This window comes from Oryza glaberrima, chromosome 7 (assembly GCF_000147395.1).
Source record: "Oryza glaberrima chromosome 7, OglaRS2, whole genome shotgun sequence".
In the NCBI taxonomy this organism is placed as follows: Eukaryota; Viridiplantae; Streptophyta; class Magnoliopsida; order Poales; family Poaceae; genus Oryza; species Oryza glaberrima.
The window spans coordinates 23,884,490-23,906,099 of NC_068332.1; the positions used below are offsets into that span (position 1 = coordinate 23,884,490).

The 21,610-nt window shown below is 41.0% G+C and overlaps 2 protein-coding genes across 2 annotated transcripts; one reads left to right on the forward strand and one right to left on the reverse strand.

Moving 5' to 3' along the window:
- Positions 1–11,279: 11,279 nt before the first annotated feature.
- LOC127778352 (stomatal closure-related actin-binding protein 1-like) lies at positions 11,280–17,064 on the forward strand. The gene is made up of 13 exons (XM_052304934.1): positions 11,280–11,488; positions 12,640–12,985; positions 13,118–13,246; positions 13,463–13,555; positions 14,076–14,216; positions 14,523–14,591; positions 14,709–14,792; positions 15,283–15,463; positions 15,554–15,670; positions 15,744–15,802; positions 16,098–16,232; positions 16,384–16,533; positions 16,689–17,064. The coding sequence occupies exons 2-13, from the start codon at positions 12,698–12,700 to the stop codon at positions 16,725–16,727; spliced, it is 1,485 nt and encodes a 494-aa protein (XP_052160894.1). The 5' UTR covers positions 11,280–11,488; positions 12,640–12,697; the 3' UTR covers positions 16,728–17,064.
- Positions 17,065–18,136: 1,072 nt separating this feature from the next.
- Positions 18,137–21,373, reverse strand: LOC127778689 (gamma carbonic anhydrase 2, mitochondrial-like). The gene is made up of 5 exons (XM_052305310.1): positions 21,134–21,373; positions 20,339–20,482; positions 19,527–19,652; positions 19,129–19,280; positions 18,137–18,648 (listed from the first exon to the last, which is right to left on the reverse strand). The coding sequence occupies exons 1-5, from the start codon at positions 21,246–21,248 to the stop codon at positions 18,364–18,366; spliced, it is 822 nt and encodes a 273-aa protein (XP_052161270.1). The 5' UTR covers positions 21,249–21,373; the 3' UTR covers positions 18,137–18,363.
- Positions 21,374–21,610: the final 237 nt, after the last annotated feature.

Genomic DNA, 21,610 nt, shown 5'->3' on the forward strand with positions numbered 1-21,610 from the left:
GGTGTGCTGTGGCAGACTGGGTCGAGGTCGGCGGAGGCGCGTGCGTGCGTGTGATTCTTGTGACGGTGCGACACCGGGGATGGGGTCAAACAGGGGAGGGGAGGGTCGGAGGGAGACGCGTGTACGGGAGAGTCCCGGCCAGACAGGCTAGGCTGCCATGTTTTCTGTGTCTCCCCGCCTAATGTGTTGGGTGGGTCTACAGTTGCATCAATAGTGTCATGGAGAGAAACCTTGTCACCCGAGGTTTCTCTCCGTGCCTTGGCTGGCCCATATGCTGGCATCACTACTTTCACTACAATAGTGAAGATGGGCTCCTTCTTGTTTACTGCACTTCTTGACAGTGGTAGCACAACTTCCTTTGTGTCCCCTAAAGTGGTCCACAGAGCTCAGTTGAACATTGTTAATCACTCCCCATTTCAAGTCACTATTGCCGATGGTGGAACCTTAATCACTGCAACTCAATGTATTGACCAACCATATGAAATTCAGGGCTATTCTTTTATTACTACCTTTCGAGTTCTTGATATCAAGGGGTATGATATTATCCTTGGTTGCGACTGGATCTGTCAACACAGCCCGGTCACACTGAATTTTCATACAAGAGAGTTAACTCTACACATATGGGGACAGGGAACTTATTCTCTCAGATATTACTCTACCCAAGAGTCACTTTTTGGTGGACTCCTCTCACATGGACAAGCTCATATCACACCAACCAATTGGAGCAGTATTGCTGATATCCCTTGTGCAAGGTGTTACAGTCCAAGTACCCACAGCACCACATCCTGCTCTCTCTTCAGTCTTAGCTGATTTTTCAGACATATTTGTTGAACTAAAACAGCTACCTCCTCAGAGGGACTGTGATCATTCCATTCCATTGATACCGGGCTCCAAACCAATCAATATTCGACCGTATCAACTTCCACATCATAAAAAGAATGCCCTTGAAGAGCTTATCAAACAACTCTTGGAATCCCAAGTGATCCAACCCATTGTCAGTCCTTTCTCCTCCCCTGTAATATTGGTTAAAAAGAAAGATGGCTCCTGGAGATTGTGCATAGATTACCGCCAACTCAATGCTCAAACAATTAAGAATAAGTATCAAATTCTTGTCATAGAGGATCTTTTGGATGAATTGCATGGAGCTCAATATTTTTCCAAGATTGATTTGAAGTCCGGCTATCACCAAATTCGTATGAATCCTGCTGATATTTATAAAACAGCCTTCAGCACCCACATGGGTCATTTTGAGTACATTGTTATGCCTTTTGGCCTCACTAATGCATCGGCTACATTTTAGGTCCATTCCTCCGCAAGTTTGTCCTGGTTTTCTTTGATGATATTCTCATCTTCAGTCCTACTCTTGAGGCTCATGTCACACATGTTCAGACTATACTTCAGTTGCTCTGCACCAATGACTTATTTGCAAAGCCTTCCAAATGTACTTTTGGCCAAGACCAAGTGGATTATTTGGGGTATATTATCTCAGCAGATGGAGTTGCTACGGACCCTGCAAAAATTGTGGCAGTTCAGCAATGGCCTACTCCTGTGAATGTCACACAGTTGTGTGGATTTTTGGGGCTAGCTGGTTATTATAGACAATTCATTAAAGACTTTGGCATTATTTGCCGTCCTATGTTCAATGCTCTCAAGAAGAATGAATTTCAGTGGGGACTGGACCAACAAACAGCCTTTCAAACAATAAAGAATCACTTATCCCAAGTTCTCGTCTTAGCTCTTCCCAACTTTACACTTCCTTTCACCTTGGAAACTGATGCAAGTGGATTTGGTATTGGAGCTGTCTTGATGCAACAGGGCAGACCCTTGGCTTATCTCAGTAAATCTTTGGGACCTAAAGCTGCTGGATTTTCAACTTATGATAAGGAAGCAATAGCTATATTGGAGGCTTTAAAGAAATGGAAGCATTATTTTTTGGGATCTTCTTTGATTATCAAAACTTATCAAGCCAGTCTTAAATATATCAATGAACAACGTATAACTGATGGCATCCAGCACAAGCTGCTGATTAAGTTGATGAGTTTTAATTACAAAATAGAATACAAGAAGGGCAAGGAAAATAGAGCAGCTGATGCTCTTTCTTGCATTCCACAGCAGGTTGAATTGCAGGCAATTCAAGTAATCATTCCCGAGTGGATCACACAAGTCCTAGCCACATCTCCAAACGATGACAAGTGCAAACTTCTCCTCACCAAATTGAGTGTCAATCCTCAGGCTCAACCACCATTCACATTACAAGGGGGCATTATCCGCTACAAAGATAGAATCTATGTAGGTACTGACACAAATCTTCAGCAACAACTCAAGGAGTCCTTTCACTCTTCTGCCTTGGGGGGGTCATTCTGGTGAAAGAGCTACTTATCACCGTTTGAAGCTTCTCTTTTATTGGCCAGGGATGAAGTCCGATATTTCTACCTTTGTCAAACAGTGCCCCACTTGCCAAAAGAACAAGTCTGAAAACAAACTTACCCCGGGTTTCTTGCAACCACTACCCATCCCTGAGACGGCTTGGACCCATATTACAATGGACTTCATTGAGGGCTTACCGAAGTCTGACAACAAGGATGTCATTTGGGTTATTGTTGATCGCTTCACTAAGTACGCTCATTTTATTGCCTTGAGTTATCCTTTTACATCTAAAAATGTGGTCGAACTCTTCAAGACACAATTCTATCTCCTTCATGGGTTACCATCTGTGATAGTCAGTGACCGTGATAGGCTGTTCACCTCTACTGTCTGGAAGAAGGTTTTTGAGGATGCTGGAGTTAAATTACATTTTAGCAGTGCATATCATCCCCAAACAGATGGTCAATCAGTGCCTCGAGACTTATCTCCGCTGTCTTACCTTCACTAAACCCAGGAAGTGGCATTCTTTGCTCTACCAAGCAGAATGGTGGTATAATACCAATTTTCATACATCTCTTAACATGACACCATACCAGGCGCTTTATGGTCAGAAGCCCCCTTTGGTTGGTGAAGCCCTGTTTTACCATCTTCTCTACTGAAAGGAGTCCGAAACAGAGATCAGGCTAAAGCAGCCCTGCTTGATTCAGTAAAAGCAAGTCTAGATAAAGCTCAATCTCACATGAAACACTATGCTGATACCAAGCGTTCTGAACGCACCTTGCAAGTAGGCGATATGGCCTATATTAAGATGCAGCCCTACCGACACAATGCCCTCGGTTTGCACAACTCTCTCAAACTCCATTCTCGTTATTATGGTCCATTTTCGTGTGCTGGAGAAGTTTGGCTCTGTTGCTTATAAGTTATTGATGCTCGCCTCGTCGCAAATTCACCCGGTCTTCCACATCAGCCAACTCAAGCTTCACATTGGCCCAAAAGCTATTCCAGAACCGCGATTGCCCCTGATTGATGCTGATAGTAACATCCTTACTGCCCCAGCTGCTCTTCTTGAAAGACGCATGATACCTCGCAACAACGCTCTAGTCGTTCAGTGGAAAATCTTGTGGGAGAACCTACCACCAGAAGCTGCTACTTGGGAAGATGCTTCATTCATCTCTAAGACCTTTCCTTCTTTTTCCCCATGAGGACATGGGTCTTTTAGGGGGGGGGGGGGGGGGTATTGTCAGATTCCTGATGCCTGACGAAACTGAAGAATGGTGAAGGAAGTATAATGAGATAGGTAACAAGGAGGATGCGGAAATGAAGGGCTCAGATGCACCGATACCGGTTCAGTTATGAAGATCGATCGGTGGAGAGTCACTTTAGTAATTACTGTACCTGTCGAGGTTTTGTCTTAATTCCAAATCATTAGCGCGTGGGGCTGGCTGAGCTGTCCTGACCAGCTACTCTGTATGGCGGCGTACTCCATATAAGCCGGCCGATTCGATGTAAAAGGGGATCGAGAAATATAAACCCTAGTTCTACATTTGCTCTGTCTTGCGGCGCCCTTAAGTTCCTCCATATTTCTTCCTTTCAATTTGCTTTAGGATTCCTAATAGGTAACCACTCAGCTCAAATTGCTTCAATTCCTGCAGATTCTGGAACAATTGGCCCCAGGATCTGACAGAGTCCCGGCCAGGCAGGCTAGGCTGCCAGGTGTTCCGTGTCTCCCCGCCTTATGTGTTGGGTGGGTCTACAGTTGCATCAAGCACCACGAATCTGGGAGTTGCGTTGCGTTGCACAACTGACAAGTTTGTTAACCCATCACGAGTCCCCCCCTCTTACCTGCCCAAGAAAGTTATGACCAGAGAAGAATAATGGAGTGGCAAAACAAGCTACTGAAAGGCCACATTTAGGTCCCTTTGAATCGTAGGAATAAAAAAGACAAAGGAATAGAAAAAACATAGAATTCTGGCAGAAAAGTAAGTGTAAAACAGAGGATTATAAAACACAGGAATGATCATTTGATTGGACCACAGAAAAAACACAGGAATCGGATGAGAGAGATAGACACAAAGGAATTTTTCCAAGAGGTTGGACCTCTTGTTAAGTTTTCTCCAAAACCTATATGTAATAAACCATTCCATAGGAATATTGTAGGATTTGGAAAACTTCAATCCTTTGAATCAAAGGGCTACACAGTAAAATTTTCTATAGGATTTCAATCATATGAAATTCTTTCATATTTCCTTTGATTTAAAGGGACCCTTACGATGCTACTTCTCCGTTTTATAATACAGTAATTTAGAATAGAATAGGATATTTCATAGTAAATAGACATCCTTATGTATTCATTATATTATAAAATGTTTCATCCGGTGTTAGATTACTATAATATGAGACGGATGGAATATATATAAACTGCTCTAGGGAATCACTAGCTCTGTTCTTAGTACTACTTTATTGTGCTTGCCATTAGAGTAAGTTATTCCTGCAGGGGACCGGGCATTGCTTACCTTGGCAAGGAAAACAAAACATGCATGGAACACGTTAGCAAAATGGACCAACCAAAGGACGTGCGTGCGTGTCGCCCACGTGGTTTCCATGGAACCTATCTCTTTCGGTGGAGATGAAAGTCTAGTAGGAGTAGCTATTATTCATTGTCTGCTCCCGCACGAGTACGGCTACCCTAACTCCCTAATACCATTTTTAACCCAATGACTAGGATGGTGTCTATAGCATTAAATAAGTTGTCACCTAAGATAAAAAATGATGTGGCAAGTGAATAAATAAGGAAAGAGAAGAAAACTATGTCTTACGTGAGACTTGGTTTCTACACAACATCCAAGACATCATGTGAGATAAGTAGTATTAAATTTAAGTATGGAATAGTGGTGTTTGTATTAGAAGAGTAGTGTCTAGTACTAGTTTCTTGATGATGTGAAGTTTATAAAAACTATGTCTAGTGTCTTGGGTTGAGAATGACTCAATGTATTCGTGGAATCCGCTACTCCTACGTACCACTGCGCGTGTGATCCGCCGCCGTTTACGCCCAACGGTTCGTTACGCTTACTACGGAGTATAAACAAAACACAAGGAACCACAGTTGCTGAGCTGCTGCGTTCCGTGTACTGCCACTACTGGTCTGCAGTTTTCAGTTTTTCTTTTATAGGGTTTGCAGTTGTAGTTAGTTGAGCGCTTGAGCGACACGGAATTTGCCAATCTTTGACTAAGAGCCAGGATAATGGTGGAGCTTACTTTCTACTATTAATTCATTTTAAAACCAACATATATAATAAATTAGCTATAAGTTTGGCTATAATTTTTTTATCCTTTCTCTATCTCTTACTTGTACATTTAATATACTTTTTTTGTTTCATATATATATATATATATATATATATATATATATATATATATATATATATGTATATATATATATATATATATATGTATGTATGTATGTATGTATGTATGTATGTATGTATGTATGTATGTATGTATGTATGTATGTATGTATGTGGGCAATGCTAGAAAGTCTTACATTATGAAACGGAGGGTGTACGTATTTGTCTTAAAGCTTGTGTTAAGCTAGCTCTTGCATGAGAGCCAACAATTTTAATTTTTTCTCTCTCTTTTCCATATAAACTTATAGTAAGCTTATAGCTCACTATAATACTTGCTCTAAATTTTGCTTACATTCTAGTAAATCATATCCTCTAATATTACAAGTAATAATGTAAGCTGATTTTGTGTCGCAATAAACATAGCAATGCCCCCATTCCCTGAAACGACGCCCAGTCCCGGGGACCAGGCGTAAAAACTCAATTGACATGGACGGTTCGATGCGGTTTTGCCGCCAATCTCCTCGCGCTGCATGAGCAACGCTTCGGCGGCGGAAACGCCCACGGCTCGGCTCGGCTCTGCGGAAACCGGGAAAACTTTCGGTGTTATCAAAGGGGAAAGATGCGGTGGAATCTTTAGCCTGCGGCGGTGGTGTGAGTGTGACCAGGAAGAGAGAATAATCACGATGCGAATGCGATTGGGGGTGGACGAGCCGGAGCCGTGTGTCCATGGGTTCGATTCTTCTATTCAAGGTTTTAGATGGGCCTCATCGAAGCGAGGGCCCAGAGAAAAATTAGGAGTATCATGGGCCGAGAGCCCGAGAGAGCAATGGGCTGGGCTCTTTCGTCCTGTAGATTCAACTGAAAAATTAGGAGTTTAAGTCTGGACGCAAGTTTTTTTTTTCCCTTTTTGCAACTTGAAATTTTCGATGAGTAGATTAGTAGTATAGTTCGCACTTGTCATAGAGTAGGTTCCCTCTGAAATCAAGGTTTACAAAGGTTTACACTTGTCACGAGGAAAAATCTGTATAAGTTAGAACAAGGCCTTAGTACTACACAAACGACGCAAGAACCCAGCCAGTGTTGAAACCTGCTCACCTGGGGCACTCAAGCACATGGTCTCAACCCCAAAGCTCTAATTTTTCTCTTGTCATTTTGTCATTGTTTTGTCTTTACGGTTAGATCAATAGTGGTCCTTGGGTTAGGATGATATAAAGCTTGTCTGCTCTTATTCTGACCATTGGAGCTACTGCTATCCTGCATCAGGTTTCCTTCCAACTTCCCCCTCTCTCTGAAGCTCTGGGACTTTGGATTGCTAAGAGATTGCAGATTTGTACTAGCAGTAAAAACGCAAATTAGTTGTATTGGACAAATTAGGAGTACACACGGTAGGGCATAGGAGTAGAGAAGGTTGTGTTCACTTCCAACCAAAGTTTGGAATTTGGTTGAAATTGGAGACGATGTGATTGAAAAGTTGTGTGTATATGAAATGTTTGATGTGATGGAAAGTTGGAAGTTTGGAAAAAAACTTTAGAACTAAACACACCCGAATACTGGTTCAGAAAAAAAAAACACTCTGCACGGCATTACCGATTATCATGTACCGATTGTCAATTATAGCACTGTAATAGAGAATACTGGTTCATAACACCTGCAAAGGTACTACTACTACTGTACGTCTGTCACATGCATCACCCCTCAGGTGAAAACTGAAAACCATCTTGGTACTACACTGAAAACCCTCTGATAGATTCAGAAATTATCCTTTCACTTTCTTTTGTCCCACATTGATCTGCCTTTGTTGCCATTATTTAGGGGGTGTTTAGATATATGGATGTAAAGTTTTGACGTATCACGTAAAGTATTATATACGGGGTTATATGGGGTGTTCGGGCACTAATAAAGTAAACCGCAAGACAAATTTATTAAACATAATTAATCCGTCATTAGCAAATATATTATATTTTATGCAAGTGTATAAATATTCGATGTGACCGGGTGTAAAATTTTAGGGTGGGATCTAGACACCCCCTTATTTATGTAGTACTACCAAGGTTGGAGTACATGATTTGCTTGAAGTTGAAGTGTTGAATTCAGCTCAGCCAGAAAGATACAGAACCTGAATCACCAAATACTAGTATGTAATTAGAACTTATGATCGTTATCAGTTCAGGACATCGTAGATAATGGACATCCATGACTTTCTCTTCAAGGGATAATCATCCTCTTCTTAAATCCTCGGCCATTTATGCATGATTGCAGACATGACAAGGATTGCTCCTTGATTATTCGACTTGAGTCGTAACATGGCTAATCAGCTAATGTACTAGAGATGTACTCGATTAAAAAAAAAGGGCAAACTGCTATAAATTTGGACAGAGTTTACTTTTTTTTTGATTGAGAGATTACTCGTACTAGAACCTGGAATGCTTGTCTAGTTTTTCTCTAGAATTATACTATTCTTTAGGGGACAAAGAGAGGATATGCTCGTAGATTATAATATTATTGGTAAAAAGCAACTGAAGCATTTTATAGTGATTGGCTACTCTAGTACAGCTAGTAGTAGTTGTATGTCTTGTGTCGAAGAAATGCGTGGTCGCTGTGGTGTGACTGTTAGTGATATGCCCTAAAGGCAATTATAGAGATTATTGTATCACACACTATGTTTACATATTTATCTGACTTTGTTTCTTGAAATAGATAAATTCATTATTGGTTAATGAATATGTGATTCTTTCATGAGACTCTTTATGTTGTGTGTTGCTATTTCTAAAGGATCCCTGATCAAATATCATATGTGTAACAAATATGTTTAGATGATCAGCACACGTATTAATTGATGATTATGTCTCATGGATCATGGTATAGAGATACCAAATTAATAATGTGGGCACATGTTAGTGAACATGTTGTTGGATAGACCCAACATGAGACACTGCAAGAACCATATGTGTTGTGTCATCAGTGATCTCATTTAGTGTTGGTGTTGAATCCTTAGACCTAATATTATCATGGTTCCCAACATGTGTAGTAGCTTACTTAGGGACTGCTAAACGCTACTCCGTAATTGGGTAGTTATAAAAGTAGTTTTCGGGTATGCTATGAAACATGTAGTGAGATATGAATAATCAAGATGGGATTTGCCCCTCCTATGGAGAGATATCTCTGGGCCCCTCGATGTTGTAGATTATGGAAGTGCATGGCCATGCCAAAGATGATTGAGGAGTCAATCACAAGTTATATAATCTATCAACAGGTTCGAGTGAATGATTGAGCTATTAGAGGATTGCACATATCTAGCCTTGAGCTTAATCGATATAGTGAGGCAAAGGGATTCATACAAGTATACACTAGAGGTTCAGCCAATATGATCTTTATGTATGCACGGTGGGTCAATACGTTCTGCTAGGGGCCGCTATTGACGCGTGGACCGAAAAGGAGTTTTCGGATTACAGCCGAGTATACATGAACCTACAGGGTCGCACGCTTAATGGGCCGGAATAAGGGGATTGGATGGAGATCCAATATGAGCTTAATTCGGATAGGGATCCGAATAGGAGTCCTACGAGCCTTGGAGGCCCGAGTGATGGATCTTATATATTCGTGAGGGGTGTGATCGGCGGAGGAATTGCATCACATGAGAAATCCTAGCCGTCACTTCCCTCCCTGAGCAAAACCCTAGCCGCGCGCGGGTGCTAGCACATCTGCACATGGCATTTCGTCCCTATACGTGTGGATACCGGTAGAGGCGCCGTTGGTTTGCAGTGCTGATCGGCGTGGGAGTACGGTGAGGAGAACGCACAAGGAGGAGAAGGTCGAGCCGGTGCAATCGACTACTTCCTCTACATCGACGCGCGCTACTTCGCGAGAATTCCTTCGACTTCTCAGCGTCTTCTTCCGCTGCACAGCGCGTCGAGTGGTAACGATCTATAATCTAATACTTGCATGGTTCCTGGTTTACGCGATAGAAAATTTTGATTTATACTATCGTAGCCTATGCGTATCCCAACAGTGACATGGATGGATCGATCGATTGGATCAACACCAGCAGCTGGCGATTGGCGAGCATGGCGGCTTCATGACCCCGGCGTTTGGATTTATCAGCAGCGACATCTCGAACACATGGTTAATTTCTAAAGAGATATTGTTCATTTACTCTTAAGCTAAATCTATAAGATGTAGTTAAAATTTTAATTTTAAAACTGATTTGATGGTTTTTTAATTATAATTTTTTTCTTTTAATAAGTGTTATAGCTTATAATCGAGTGCAGGCGAAGCGATTGGGCTACCACGGCATTCTCGGAGCGAGTACAATAGCAGGATATAAGTCAGCTGTAAACACATGTAAAGCAGAGAAGGAAAACGAGCTACAGATTTGTAGCCATCTGCACCACAAACTCCAATATATTAATAGTTTATAAATAATTATTATATAAACGAACTATTAAATTAGCTATAGATGATTTAAAACCAGCAGTTGACTATACTATTAAACTTGCTCTTACTTAGGTTAGAGCGAGTACAATATTAGACTGCAAGTTAGCTGTAAGCACATGTGGAAGAGAGAATAGAAGAGAGTGAAGCTACAACACGAACTCCAATAAGTAATGTATATAAATTAATAGTTTATAAATTAATTTATGAAAGGCGGGACTATAAATTAATGGTTTATAGATAACTATTATATAAATGGACTATTAGATTAGCTATTGATGATTTAGAGTAAGTCAAAGCCGAGCACATTTGCAGATACCAACCGCGCTAGCTACATGTATAGCCCGCTGTTCCCGGGATCGATTCAATCAATCCTGCGAAGTCAAAGCCGAGCACATGCGTAGCACCAACGAGATGCAGCTGCTACCCACATCTAGTAGTTTACTCGTGTTTGAAAAAAAAAAGAGGAGAAAAATTTAAAACCATGTGATTGACGATGCTCTCATCAACTTATCCCTTGACGATGCTGAGAGGCGACGCAATGCCCTTCTTATTTTTGGTGAACCCTTCAGCTTTATAATAACCACACATGTGGCTTGTGAAGACTGACAACACAACTGAACAAACAACTTTCTATTAGCAAGTTAGCAGTTAGCACTACACGAGAACCCTGTGAAAAATCATGCGTCCCAAGCGCCCTGAAATCAAATTGAATATTCCAATTTGCAGATGAAGTTCAGCTCCCCTGAAAATTCAATCAAAATGAAAAAAAATAAAGAAGAAGAAAAATTCGAAGTGCAGACAGAAACAGACAAAGATTATCCCAACTGCCTACTCCTACCGGTGGAAGGTGTGGGGTCCACGACGCGCCCCGCGCCATCAACGGAACGGTGGCGAAACCCCTTCCCACTATCCTCCGCCGTCCGATCGAGATCCTACGGCCCGCAGCGCCGCCCGGAGGGAATCTCGGGGGGAGCGGAGTCGTCGTGTCCGGATCGCACTTGCGCCTGTGATGACTCACCTGACCCGCAGATCCTCCGGTGGGCCCACTGACATGTGGGCCCCACATTTCCCGGGTTGGGCCCACCCCCGCGTCGCCACTCGCCACTGCCATTCAAAGCTCGCACCCGCTCGCGAGAGAAGAAGAAGAGAAGGCGAGGAGAGAGAAAAGAAAGGAGAGAGAGAGGCGAACCCGCTCCAAAATCTCTCTCTCTCTCTCCCCCCAGATTTGCGCCACATTTTCCTCGCCGAATCAGCCTCGCCGCCGTGGGTGCAGCTGCCGCGGGATCCCGGCGAGCGAGCGCCATTTGAGCCGGCTGCCGGCGGGTTTGCGTTCTGGAAGCTCCTTGGTAAGACCTCTAGCTCCCTCTCCTGTTTTCTCTGTGCGTTTTTTCTTTTTTAGTTTCTCTCTCTCTTTTTCTTTTGTGTGTGTTTTTTGTTTGTTCATCTTTCTACTTACTGCTTTTGAATGGCTGGACGATTGGGAGGCAGATTGGCAGAAGGTTATATTTTTTTTCTCTCTCTCTGTTTATTTTGCTAGTATGAGTCTGCTATAGTGCATTAATTGATGAAATTTTAAGCAAATTATATATTTTTTTGAAACAAGAATTAGAAGGAAATTAGTACGGAATTGCACTCGCATTTGCGTGGAGTGGCGAGGTGGTTAGCGCATACTCCTACTAGCAATGATTTGCCAACGAACCTAATATAAAACATGTCCCGATAGTGAATTGAATTCATACGCCTTTACTTCAGTTTTAATTTTCGTACGAGTGCCGTGTAGCCAGAAGCCCAGAAGAACTGTGCATGAATTGAATAGCTCTGCTATGTCTAAGCTTAAGTTTACCCATGAATTCTGAACTGTGTTGTTTAGTTTCATTTGTAATAAAATTGCAGAGGTCTTTCAGCTCCAAATTATTTTTGTTGCTCGCAAGATTAGAGCAACTATTTTTTTGGCGGATGCCAGCTACAATGTTTGAAAATTTTCAACTGTACTTGATGCTACCTGGTGATTGGTTAACCTTTTGTTTCCCACCGATCACTTTAATCATACATGAACGTCCTTTTTCCCTATTCCACTGACAAATTTGCACTAGTAGTTTCTAGCTTTACCATCTAGTACTACTAACTGTCCTTCATAGTGGAATTCAAGTGTGACAATTACTTGGTCTGTACCATCCAATACAGATTTGTAACTTGGAGTTTACTGACCAGTATTGTTTATACTTCAATACCTGCGACGCATGAGGTTTGGTTAATCGGTTTGGTGGTAGCACTTGCGTGCAGTTAGATGATACTATGATATCCAGCGCTTTTTTTGTTTGAAACCGACCAGCACTTGCTTTTGTCTTATATTTTTATTATCTATGGACACTGCATTTTATTTATGCTCTTTCCTTTTTTTTTAATGGTGTTGACTTCCCCTAATGATTATGGATGCACATTTTAAACAAACTATAATTATCGAGCATTTCAACTAATGATAATTTACTGTGGCCAGTTGTAAACTATTGAGGGGTAAAGCCTGCTATTTAGTCAAGGTTGAGGGTGCTGTATAAATGACGCGGGCATCCACAATTGATTTTGGGCGGAAGACACATAATGATGTCCTCTGGTCAGGGCCGTTGCGTCCTGCAAACTTCATCAGAAATAAATTCCCTACATACAAGAAGAGTTTGAATGGGATAGTTATCAAATTAACAGATGATCAAGAAATGCCATCGCTGAAAGAGGCTGTTGCCAAGGAAACAGCAGACCTACTTGATCGGAGTCAGCGCCTTTCAGTCCGTGAGCTCGCTATGAAATTTGAGAAGGGTCTTAACACTGCCACATTGTTGTCTAATGAGGTATGGAACTTTTACCTGTTTTAGGTCCTGCCCTCCTGAATGCTCTTGGACGATTGGCCCAATACTTGAATGAATGGAGTTATATAATCAAAGTTGTCTATCTAGCCTCACCTTGAAATCTTGAACTCTCAGGTTAAATGGAGACAAGCTGCTTTATTGGAGCGAGACATCCTTCTGAAAAATCTAAAGAATGTATTAGAATCGCTGAGAAGTCGAGTTGCAGGGAAACATAAGGATGAAATTGAGGAATCCCTTTCTATGGTTTGTTTCTTGTTATGAACCATATTTTGATTTTTCACCAAGGATTGTTGCTACTCAATTTGTAACTTTTCTAATGGTGTTGCTATTTATCTTTAATTGTGTTGCATGTGTTTTAAAAAGAGGCTACTATTCTGTCCTTTTTTTTCCCTCCAAGCTCCATATGCAAAAATGGTGCCTTTTCTGTGGGCTCTTTTAATAGTTTGGTACTTTCTATAGGTGGATATTTTAACAGTTCAGCTGTCTAAAAGAGAAGACGAGTTGCTGCAGCAAAAGGCAGAGGTTGCCAAAATTGCAACCTCATTGAAACTGGTGCGTCCAAAATTCCTTGTAGTTCAGTAGTGTATGCATGCTATGAACATCAGTCAACATACTGCATCTTGTGACATTCACTTTTGATTCTTTATTGTTATAGCAAAATGTCAGGTTCCATTGTTTTAAGTGTTCCCTGTTTCGCTAAATTGCTAGTAAGGAAAGTTGAGTTCTTCCTATGAACAATATGCAGTACTAATGAACAATGGAATGCTTCTTTTGTTGAGACTGTATTATACTATGGAACTGAACTATTGAAGTACTAATGGTTTCCCTTCCAAAATACTGTGTGAAATTTCAGCACATGTAATCACAGCTTATTGAATAACACGTTTTAGGACTTCCACCTGATTTCCTCAATACGGTTCAGATATAAGCATGCTGACAACAATCGCTGCTTTTTTCACCGGCTTCTTGTAGAATCGTGTTTAATATCACCTTGGGTAGATCTGTCCATTGGTATACCTTCATGTGTTCATCCCTTTTCAATCATTGCTTGTTTTTCTGTATTTTCATACAGGCTTCTGAAGATGCCCGGAGAATTGTTGAAGAAGAAAGATCCAACGCTCGCATAGAGATAGATAATGCTAGAGCTGCTGTACAAAAAGTTGAACAATTAGTTAAAGAGCAAGAAATTGATCCTCAAATAAATGGGAAGCAGGTAGGTGGTAGGAACACTATGTTCTTTTATTTTATTGAAATAACTCAGAGATATATGCAACATTAAACATTGATTTTTGATTGTATGAAGTCATAATAAATCATTTTTGTTGGTAGATGTCTTCTTCTTGTTACATTTATTGTCATTTCCTACATGTCCTAGGCACTTTCAACCCTAAACCCCTAATTTCCAGCTGCCTGTGTCTTGTGATTCATTTATGCTGAGAGATTTCCATATTTAGAGTTCCTCTAGTTTCAAGCTGAATTGTGCATTTTTTATTACCATTTCTTTTTGAAACCTTGTTAGGATGAGGATGAACTTAAGGAAAAGGCTCAAGAAGCACGGAGAGTGAAAATGCTGCATTGTCCCAGCAAGGTAGAATGCACTTATTATGTCACTCTACATGTGAAATTGCAAGCCTATGTTGCATACTTGATCGTATGGTATTCTGGTTTCTAAATGACTAATCTCAAGTTTTTAATTATCTTTTAGGCAATGGACATTGAAAATGAGATTGAAGTCCTACGCGAACAATTAGCTGAGAAGTCCTCAAATTGTGTTCATCTTTTGAAAGAGGTATGGTTAACACATGCTGATTTTGGCAATTTCAGTTGTCATTTTTACAATAAGGCCAGATTGAAACCAGCTATTGCAATATGAATTTGCGGTGAATCAGACCGTGCACTGTGGAGCATGTTGAAAACAAAAGACCGCAAGAGCTCACCAATTCTATGTCAAAGTTTGTGAAGATGGAATCATATATGAACTCTGTAGCTTGCTTTCTTTCTTTAAAACTTTTTGTGCAAATAAGCAGAACGATGCCAAAGAGCATGTAGTGGTTTGTTATTGCTGCTTCATGCCTACTTTTAGTGTCATTGTTTTTCTATAGGAGTTATCTTGCTACTTGGATGATCAGCCATAAAAGACAAATAATAGTGTCTTTAGATCGAATCATATTCTATGTTGCTTCTCAAATCTGTGAAGTTCCCAACATGAATAATTTTGGTATGTAGAGATCAAGATCTGGTATTAATTTTGATGCATGATTGGCTGTCCTTTTTATCAGTTACACCTGCATCAAAGCTATGAGAAAAATGATGTGTCCTCGTATGAGCTGGAGGGCCTTGAAAGCTTAGGCTCAATGTTGCGCATAGTTTCCCAGAGTGATGGATTTGTTGATTTATCAAGAAGTACAATACAGTGGTTCCGTGTGCAGCCTGAAGGAAACAAGAAAGAGATAATTTCAGGTGAAACTATTTCCATCAAGCAAAACGATCTTGTTTCTACATATGATGTAACACTGATGGCTGTTGCTACTTGCTACCGATCTTTTATAGGTGCCATAAAGCAAGCATACGCTCCAGAACCACATGATGTTGGGCGGTATTTGCAAGCTGAGATCAACCATTGCGGTGAAATCTCTGTCGTGAAGACTGCTGGCCCTGTAGATCCTGGTTAGTTTTCCTGACTGATAACATTAATGTGCTTTTATGATTATGACATGGCTAATATTATTTTGTCGAGCAGCTGCAGGATTGGTCGATTACGTAGAGACTCTTCTAAGGAATCCTGAAACTGAATATAATGTAATGATTTTCCTTATCCATTTTTGTTTCTGCATAATAATAGTACCTACATAATTTGTTGTAAATCTTGCTATTTACTAAGTCTTGTTGTCAGATATTTTGGTTTTCATGATTTCCCAGTTGGCATGTCATCTGCTGCTTTTATGTCAAGAAATCAGTCTATTGGATGCTTCTACCAAATATTCAGTGTCACTAAAAATAATAAAAGAACTGTGTATTTACTGCTCACGAAGTCAGCTTTATCCACTGTTACTAGTCATTCTTTAAGGACACCTATTTTTGCCCCTTATGGCAGGTTGTTGTTCTTCAAGTGAATGGAATTAAACAACCTACTGATTCAATTCATGTTCTTTCCGTTGGGAAACTGCGGATGAGACTCGCAAAAGGGAAGACAGTAATTGCAAAAGAATTCTACTCCTCAACGATGCAGGTATTCTACACAACACTTTTTAGCGCTCATAAGATGATATAGTTGGTTTAGAAACTTGCTTCCATCTCATTGATGATAGCTTTCATTCCACATCATTGGACTATGATACAGTCTAAAATTTGTGTTGCATTAATGCTCTTCATTTCATCAGCTATGTGGTATGAGAGGCGGTGGAGACGCTGCACCCCAATCAATGTACTGGCAACCGAGGAGAGACCTGAGCCTGGTGCTGGGCTTCGAGACGGCCAGAGAACGCAACTCTGCAATCATGCTCGCTCGCAGATTTGCCATCGATTGCAATGTAAGCAACCTGTCTTGGAGAGAAAAAAAAAAACAAGAAGTTGTCGCACTCTGTTGCTCCAGCTAGAGGAATTTTGTTTCTTCCCCAACGATTTTTTTTGGACTGTGTTATGCGCAATGATCACGGAGTAATTGACTTTGCTTGTCCGAATGCAGATCATACTTGCTGGTCCTGGGGATAAAACTCACTGGTGATTGATGAAGACGAACTGTACCAGCTAACCTCTTGTACGAGCTCAGACCCTGTGTTTGGAATCATTGTACATTTGTGTCGTTGTAGTTAGATACTCTAATACATATCTGATCTGTGAGGTGTATTGTAGTGAGGGGTAGTTTAGTAGTAGTAGGTTCGCCAAGGCATCGTTTTTACTGCCTTGCGGGTCAGTCTAGTTTAGTTGGTAAATTATGAGTATTTCTCATTTCTGAGAGAGAGACACCCACGCATGTTGTAGCTGTGTCAGCACTCCAGTGTATGTAACTATGTTCATGAAACTGTTTACCAAACATAATGGACTATCCCCCTTTCTGCTTATCTTGGCTCTGTGTTTGGAGAGCTTATGGTAGATGGAGCTTCTCATACAATCTCGACCTCTCTTGAATAACTCAGTTTTTTTAATTCTCACCAGCTGTTTTTCGAAATGTAAAGCTCTCTTAAGAGCAGGTACAATAGTAGACTATTAGCCAGCTGTAAATATATTTTAGTGAGATAAAAGATGAGAGATAAGAGCAGCCGGCTACAGATCTGTAGCCGGCTACAGATCTGTAGCCAGCTACAGCACGGACTCCAATACGCAATTTGTGTATGACAGGTGGGACAATATATTAATAGTATATTAAACAACTATTATATGAATTTACTATTAGATTGGCTATAGATGAACTAGAGCTAGTAGTGGGCTATTCTATTAAACTTGCTCTAAAAAGGATCCTTGTGTTCCTCGGGACACTTTTGTGGTGCCGTGCAGCGCAGGGCTCAATACTGGATGAGTTGGCCCTTGGCCCGTCCTCGGCAAGATGCCAAGATGACCTTGGGCGGGCTAGACTGCCACTTTGTTGTGAGTTGTGACTGTACCTTGGAAGCAGCTGCCTTAAGCTGGAAAATAATCCTAGGAGAGCAGGTAAAATCCATACTTGAAAATAAACTGGTCTCATAGGACTATTTTCTCTTTTAAGGCCTCGTTTGAAATAAAGGAATGAAAACATATGAATAGAAAAAAAATGTAGGAATATGATATAGTGTAAAGTTGATAACTAAGAAATTCGAATGAAAACATATGAATAGAAAAAAATGTAGGAATATGATATAGTGTAAAGTTGATAACTAAGAAATTCAAAACACATGATAGAAGTTTAGGCTGTTTACATGAAAAAAAATTGAGAGAGAGAGAGAGAGAGACGGATGGTAGGATGAAGCAAAGGGAATCTTCCTTTGGATCAAAGTAGATATTTTATATTTCCTAAAAAATCATTTAAAAAACTATGTTCCAAACAGGGCCCGCTTATTACTCACTGATCAGCAGGGAGCATCTTCCTTCAGATTGCTCGTCTTCCATGACTCCTCTAGTCCTCTTGAACGCAGAAATTTTACAGGAATTTCGCATAAATTAGTTCTGCACCCACGAAAATCCTCAAAATTTCTACTTTCCGAGCTCACTGACTTATTCCCAGTACAGCCATTTAGTATCAAATAACTTGAACCTCACATCTATCAAGCAAGCAAGTCAAAAGCAGGGGAACCAATTGACTTCCTTTTCCTCCACGGACAGACAAAACTGTCACAAACAAGACAACATGTAATAACAGCAAGCTTTTGGGAGCTTTAAGAAAACACTCAGTGAGCAACAGCCTTTTGAGCCTTGTTTGGGAGGATGTTGTCCGGGAGGATAAGCTCTGGTGGGATCTCACGGATCACCCCGAGCATCGAATCATACTCCTCGTCTTTGTGCGCAAACTTCTTCCTCAGCATCTTCTCGAGCTCAATCTCATCGAAGGTCTTGGCGTTCTCGGCTGCATGGACTTGAGCCAAATTGATATAGTTCGTTGCTGACTGTGCAATGAACGTCATCTCCTCTTCAGTAAGCTTTCTTAGGAACTTGGCAGGATTACCAACCCAGACCTAGCAATGTCAGGAAACCATATGGTTTAATAAAGCCATGTAATATATTAACTTGACCATAAAATATAAATACAAAGCATATTTAACTCTTGCAGCTGTTCACAACAAGTGTGGAACATAAAACATGGACATCAGCATAAACATGCAGCCAGCAGCTTTATTTGGTAATCCTTCAGTCCCCAGTTACAGTTTTATAAATAAGGAAGAAAAACTACATTCAAGATTCATGCAAAATATGTGTGAACACATTATTACTGTAAATTAGGGGGGAAAATGCAGACTAAACCTCTACCTCAGAATCATACAATTGCATTATCTAAAAACAATTAGGTATTTTTCCGAACAAAGAGCATGCCAATTTTGTAATCATATACCAGCATCTCTGAGAATTACCTCATTACAAAATGTTGGCAGTTGAGTGCATATTTCTCATATAGCAAGTGAAAAAAAACTTGCTTAGCAAGAAAATAGGAAGGTAACCTCTCCAGAAGGAATCCTGGTGTTTTGCTTAACAAGGGATCCTGCACCAACCATGCTGTGCTTTTCAACCACCACTCCATCAAGCAGAGTGGCACCCATACCAACAAAAGCTTCATCTTCGACGATGCATGCGTGTAGAACAGCACTGTGACCTGGCAGAAGCTTTATTGTTTAGGTAGGTGCATAGCACAGTGTCGCAGTGAATAGTCCATGCGAAATGAAGCTCAGAATTTTAACTCATAAATCAATCACAAAGCAGCAATGGAAACCATATTTTTACGATTTTATCATGTATAAATGATGCCATGTGGTTAATGTCTTCCAGAAAAGCCAAATCACAACTTCAATAGCATATCAGAGTGTATATTACGAAATAAGATAGGACGTGCTCTACTGACCTATTGTAACACTGTTTCCAATTATGGTTGGGAGAACCTTCCCACTGATATTAGCTTTTGAAACATGTACAAGGGAATTGTCTTGTATATTTGTTCCAGCTCCAATATGAATGCTGTTGACATCACCTGAGGACAAACGAATGAAAAGGAGCTAAAATGGTTATCATCACTGCACCGTGGAAGTATTTAAAGCACAACTTCAACTTCAACACTATAGTTACTGAAATATCAATATGCTTGGGTTAACCCAGTATGTATGACAGCACAAATACCTCACACCATGATAAAAGATCATATGGTGTAGGAGGAACGTTATCATGTGAATGAAGCCGCTTGAATCCTTTTTCTACTTGGATTTGGTTGTAAAAGAGACCATACAGGCATTGGTCAAAACCATTCTCACCATGGTGATGAGCATTGGGTTCCTTTAACAAACCTAATTGTTTTTTTAAGAGCTACTAGTATGTTAGTACTTGATGCTTTATTATCGCATAACATCATCGTTGCAGGTTAAAAACTTAAACTTCATGTGAAAGGTCAGTTGAGAGCCCAACAATGAAAAGATGAGTGTACTAGAGCTGTTTGATAAAACTGTGCATCTCTTTACGACTGGTGGTTGTGTCAGTTGTCTATATAGTACCATTTATCATAACAATGAGTGTAACTGCAGCCAGAAGCAAGTTTATTCCGAAAACAAAAATGTACAGTAAACATGGTGTAACCAAGAAAGAAAGGGGAAATAAATTATCAAGACAAAGCCCATGCTTACTCACATGTGTAGTACTACAGCGTAATATTGACCAAGAGTTTACCTCTTAAAATGGAGCCATACCAGATTGAGGATCCATGTTCAATCTCAACATCACCAATCACAGCTGCACTGGGAGCAACAAAAACATCCTTGTGGATTCTGGGCTCTTTCTCAAATATGTTCATGATTGTGCGATGCCTTGACACTGACAAAGGCATACAAAACGGTAACATGTTAGTCAGGCTCAAGCATGAAGTTTATGTACATTTGCTAAATTCATTGGCTCATGGTTATTCTAAAATGACCTATCAAGACATAATACCAAAAAAAAAAAAAAAGCACACCCTTTTTGATACAGTGTCCAATTTATGCTAATTCAAGGCCCTCTAAAAGATGCAGCATGGTGGAAATCAATCAACACCAGCTACAGCACCACACCTAACTAGAAGGTGGAACAAATGGCATTCTTCATGATGCTAAGCAACGGAAAATAGATACATAACCACGCGAAAATCAGCATGCCAATGTGACCCTCCCAGAATGGGCAGTATGACCGCAATAAACAATATGTGCAATCCTTGATTTACTTGCTGCTGTTTTGACACACGAGATCAAGTCACTAGTTGAAAACCTGAAATGCAGAACTTCACAAATCACTGACGATAAATTAGGCTCATTTCGAGACTCGAATCCCGTAACCCCCCTATCCATTCCTACCATATTCCTTTTCAATAACAATTGTCAATTGTCACGAATGTGCGTGCCTGCCAATCAATCAACCTGATCCGACACTAATAACAGTTGCAAGAGCGACGAGAGAGAGAGAGAGAGAGAGACGGCGGCTGCTGCTGCTTACGCTGCTCCTCGATGCGGAGGCCGCCCTGGATGGTGGATCCGAGGCGGTCCATGGCCTGCCCCGTGCCGCGGATCCACTTCCCCACCGTGTAGATCGCCCGCCCTAGGGTCCCCATGCCTCGTTCTCCCTGCTTGCTCCCTCCTCTGTCCGGAGCTCGCCGCCGGCCGCCGCCGCCGTCGCCGCGCGCGGGAGATGGGGTTTAACGGCGAGGTGAGAGGTGAGGTGAGCGAGGCCAGCGAAAGCGTGGAGGAGGTCAACAGGTTTATGGGCCGTGATGTGGGCCTCGATCCGGCCCTTTCGTAGAGTCCTCACGGCCTATTGAGATTTGGGCCGTAGGTTGGGATTCCCAATGAAAGCACTGTTATTCTTTCCAGTTTTGAATAGGAAAAAAGTACACCCAAGGTCCCTCAACTTGTCATCGAGTCACAAAGTCGTATCCCAACCGCAAAACCAGATATCCGACGTCTCTTAGCTAAT

What these genes read in the sequence shown, in the direction of transcription:
- LOC127778352 (XM_052304934.1), top strand. Translation starts at nt 12,698, where the DNA reads ATGACGCGGGCATCCACAATTGATTTTGGGCGGAAGACACATAATGAT. An exon ending in CCACATTGTTGTCTAATGAG is followed by an intron (nt 12,986 to 13,117) that starts GTATGGAACTTT and finishes TTGAACTCTCAG; the next exon opens with GTTAAATGGAGACAAGCTGC. An exon ending in TCTACTCCTCAACGATGCAG is followed by an intron (nt 16,233 to 16,383) that starts GTATTCTACACA and finishes TCATTTCATCAG; the next exon opens with CTATGTGGTATGAGAGGCGG.
- LOC127778689 (XM_052305310.1), bottom strand. Translation starts at nt 21,248, where the DNA reads ATGGGGACCCTAGGGCGGGCGATCTACACGGTGGGGAAGTGGATCCGC. An exon ending in CCTCCGCATCGAGGAGCAGC is followed by an intron (nt 20,483 to 21,133) that starts GTAAGCAGCAGC and finishes TGCCTTTGTCAG; the next exon opens with TGTCAAGGCATCGCACAATC. An exon ending in TGGAAACAGTGTTACAATAG is followed by an intron (nt 19,281 to 19,526) that starts GTCAGTAGAGCA and finishes AGCTTCTGCCAG; the next exon opens with GTCACAGTGCTGTTCTACAC.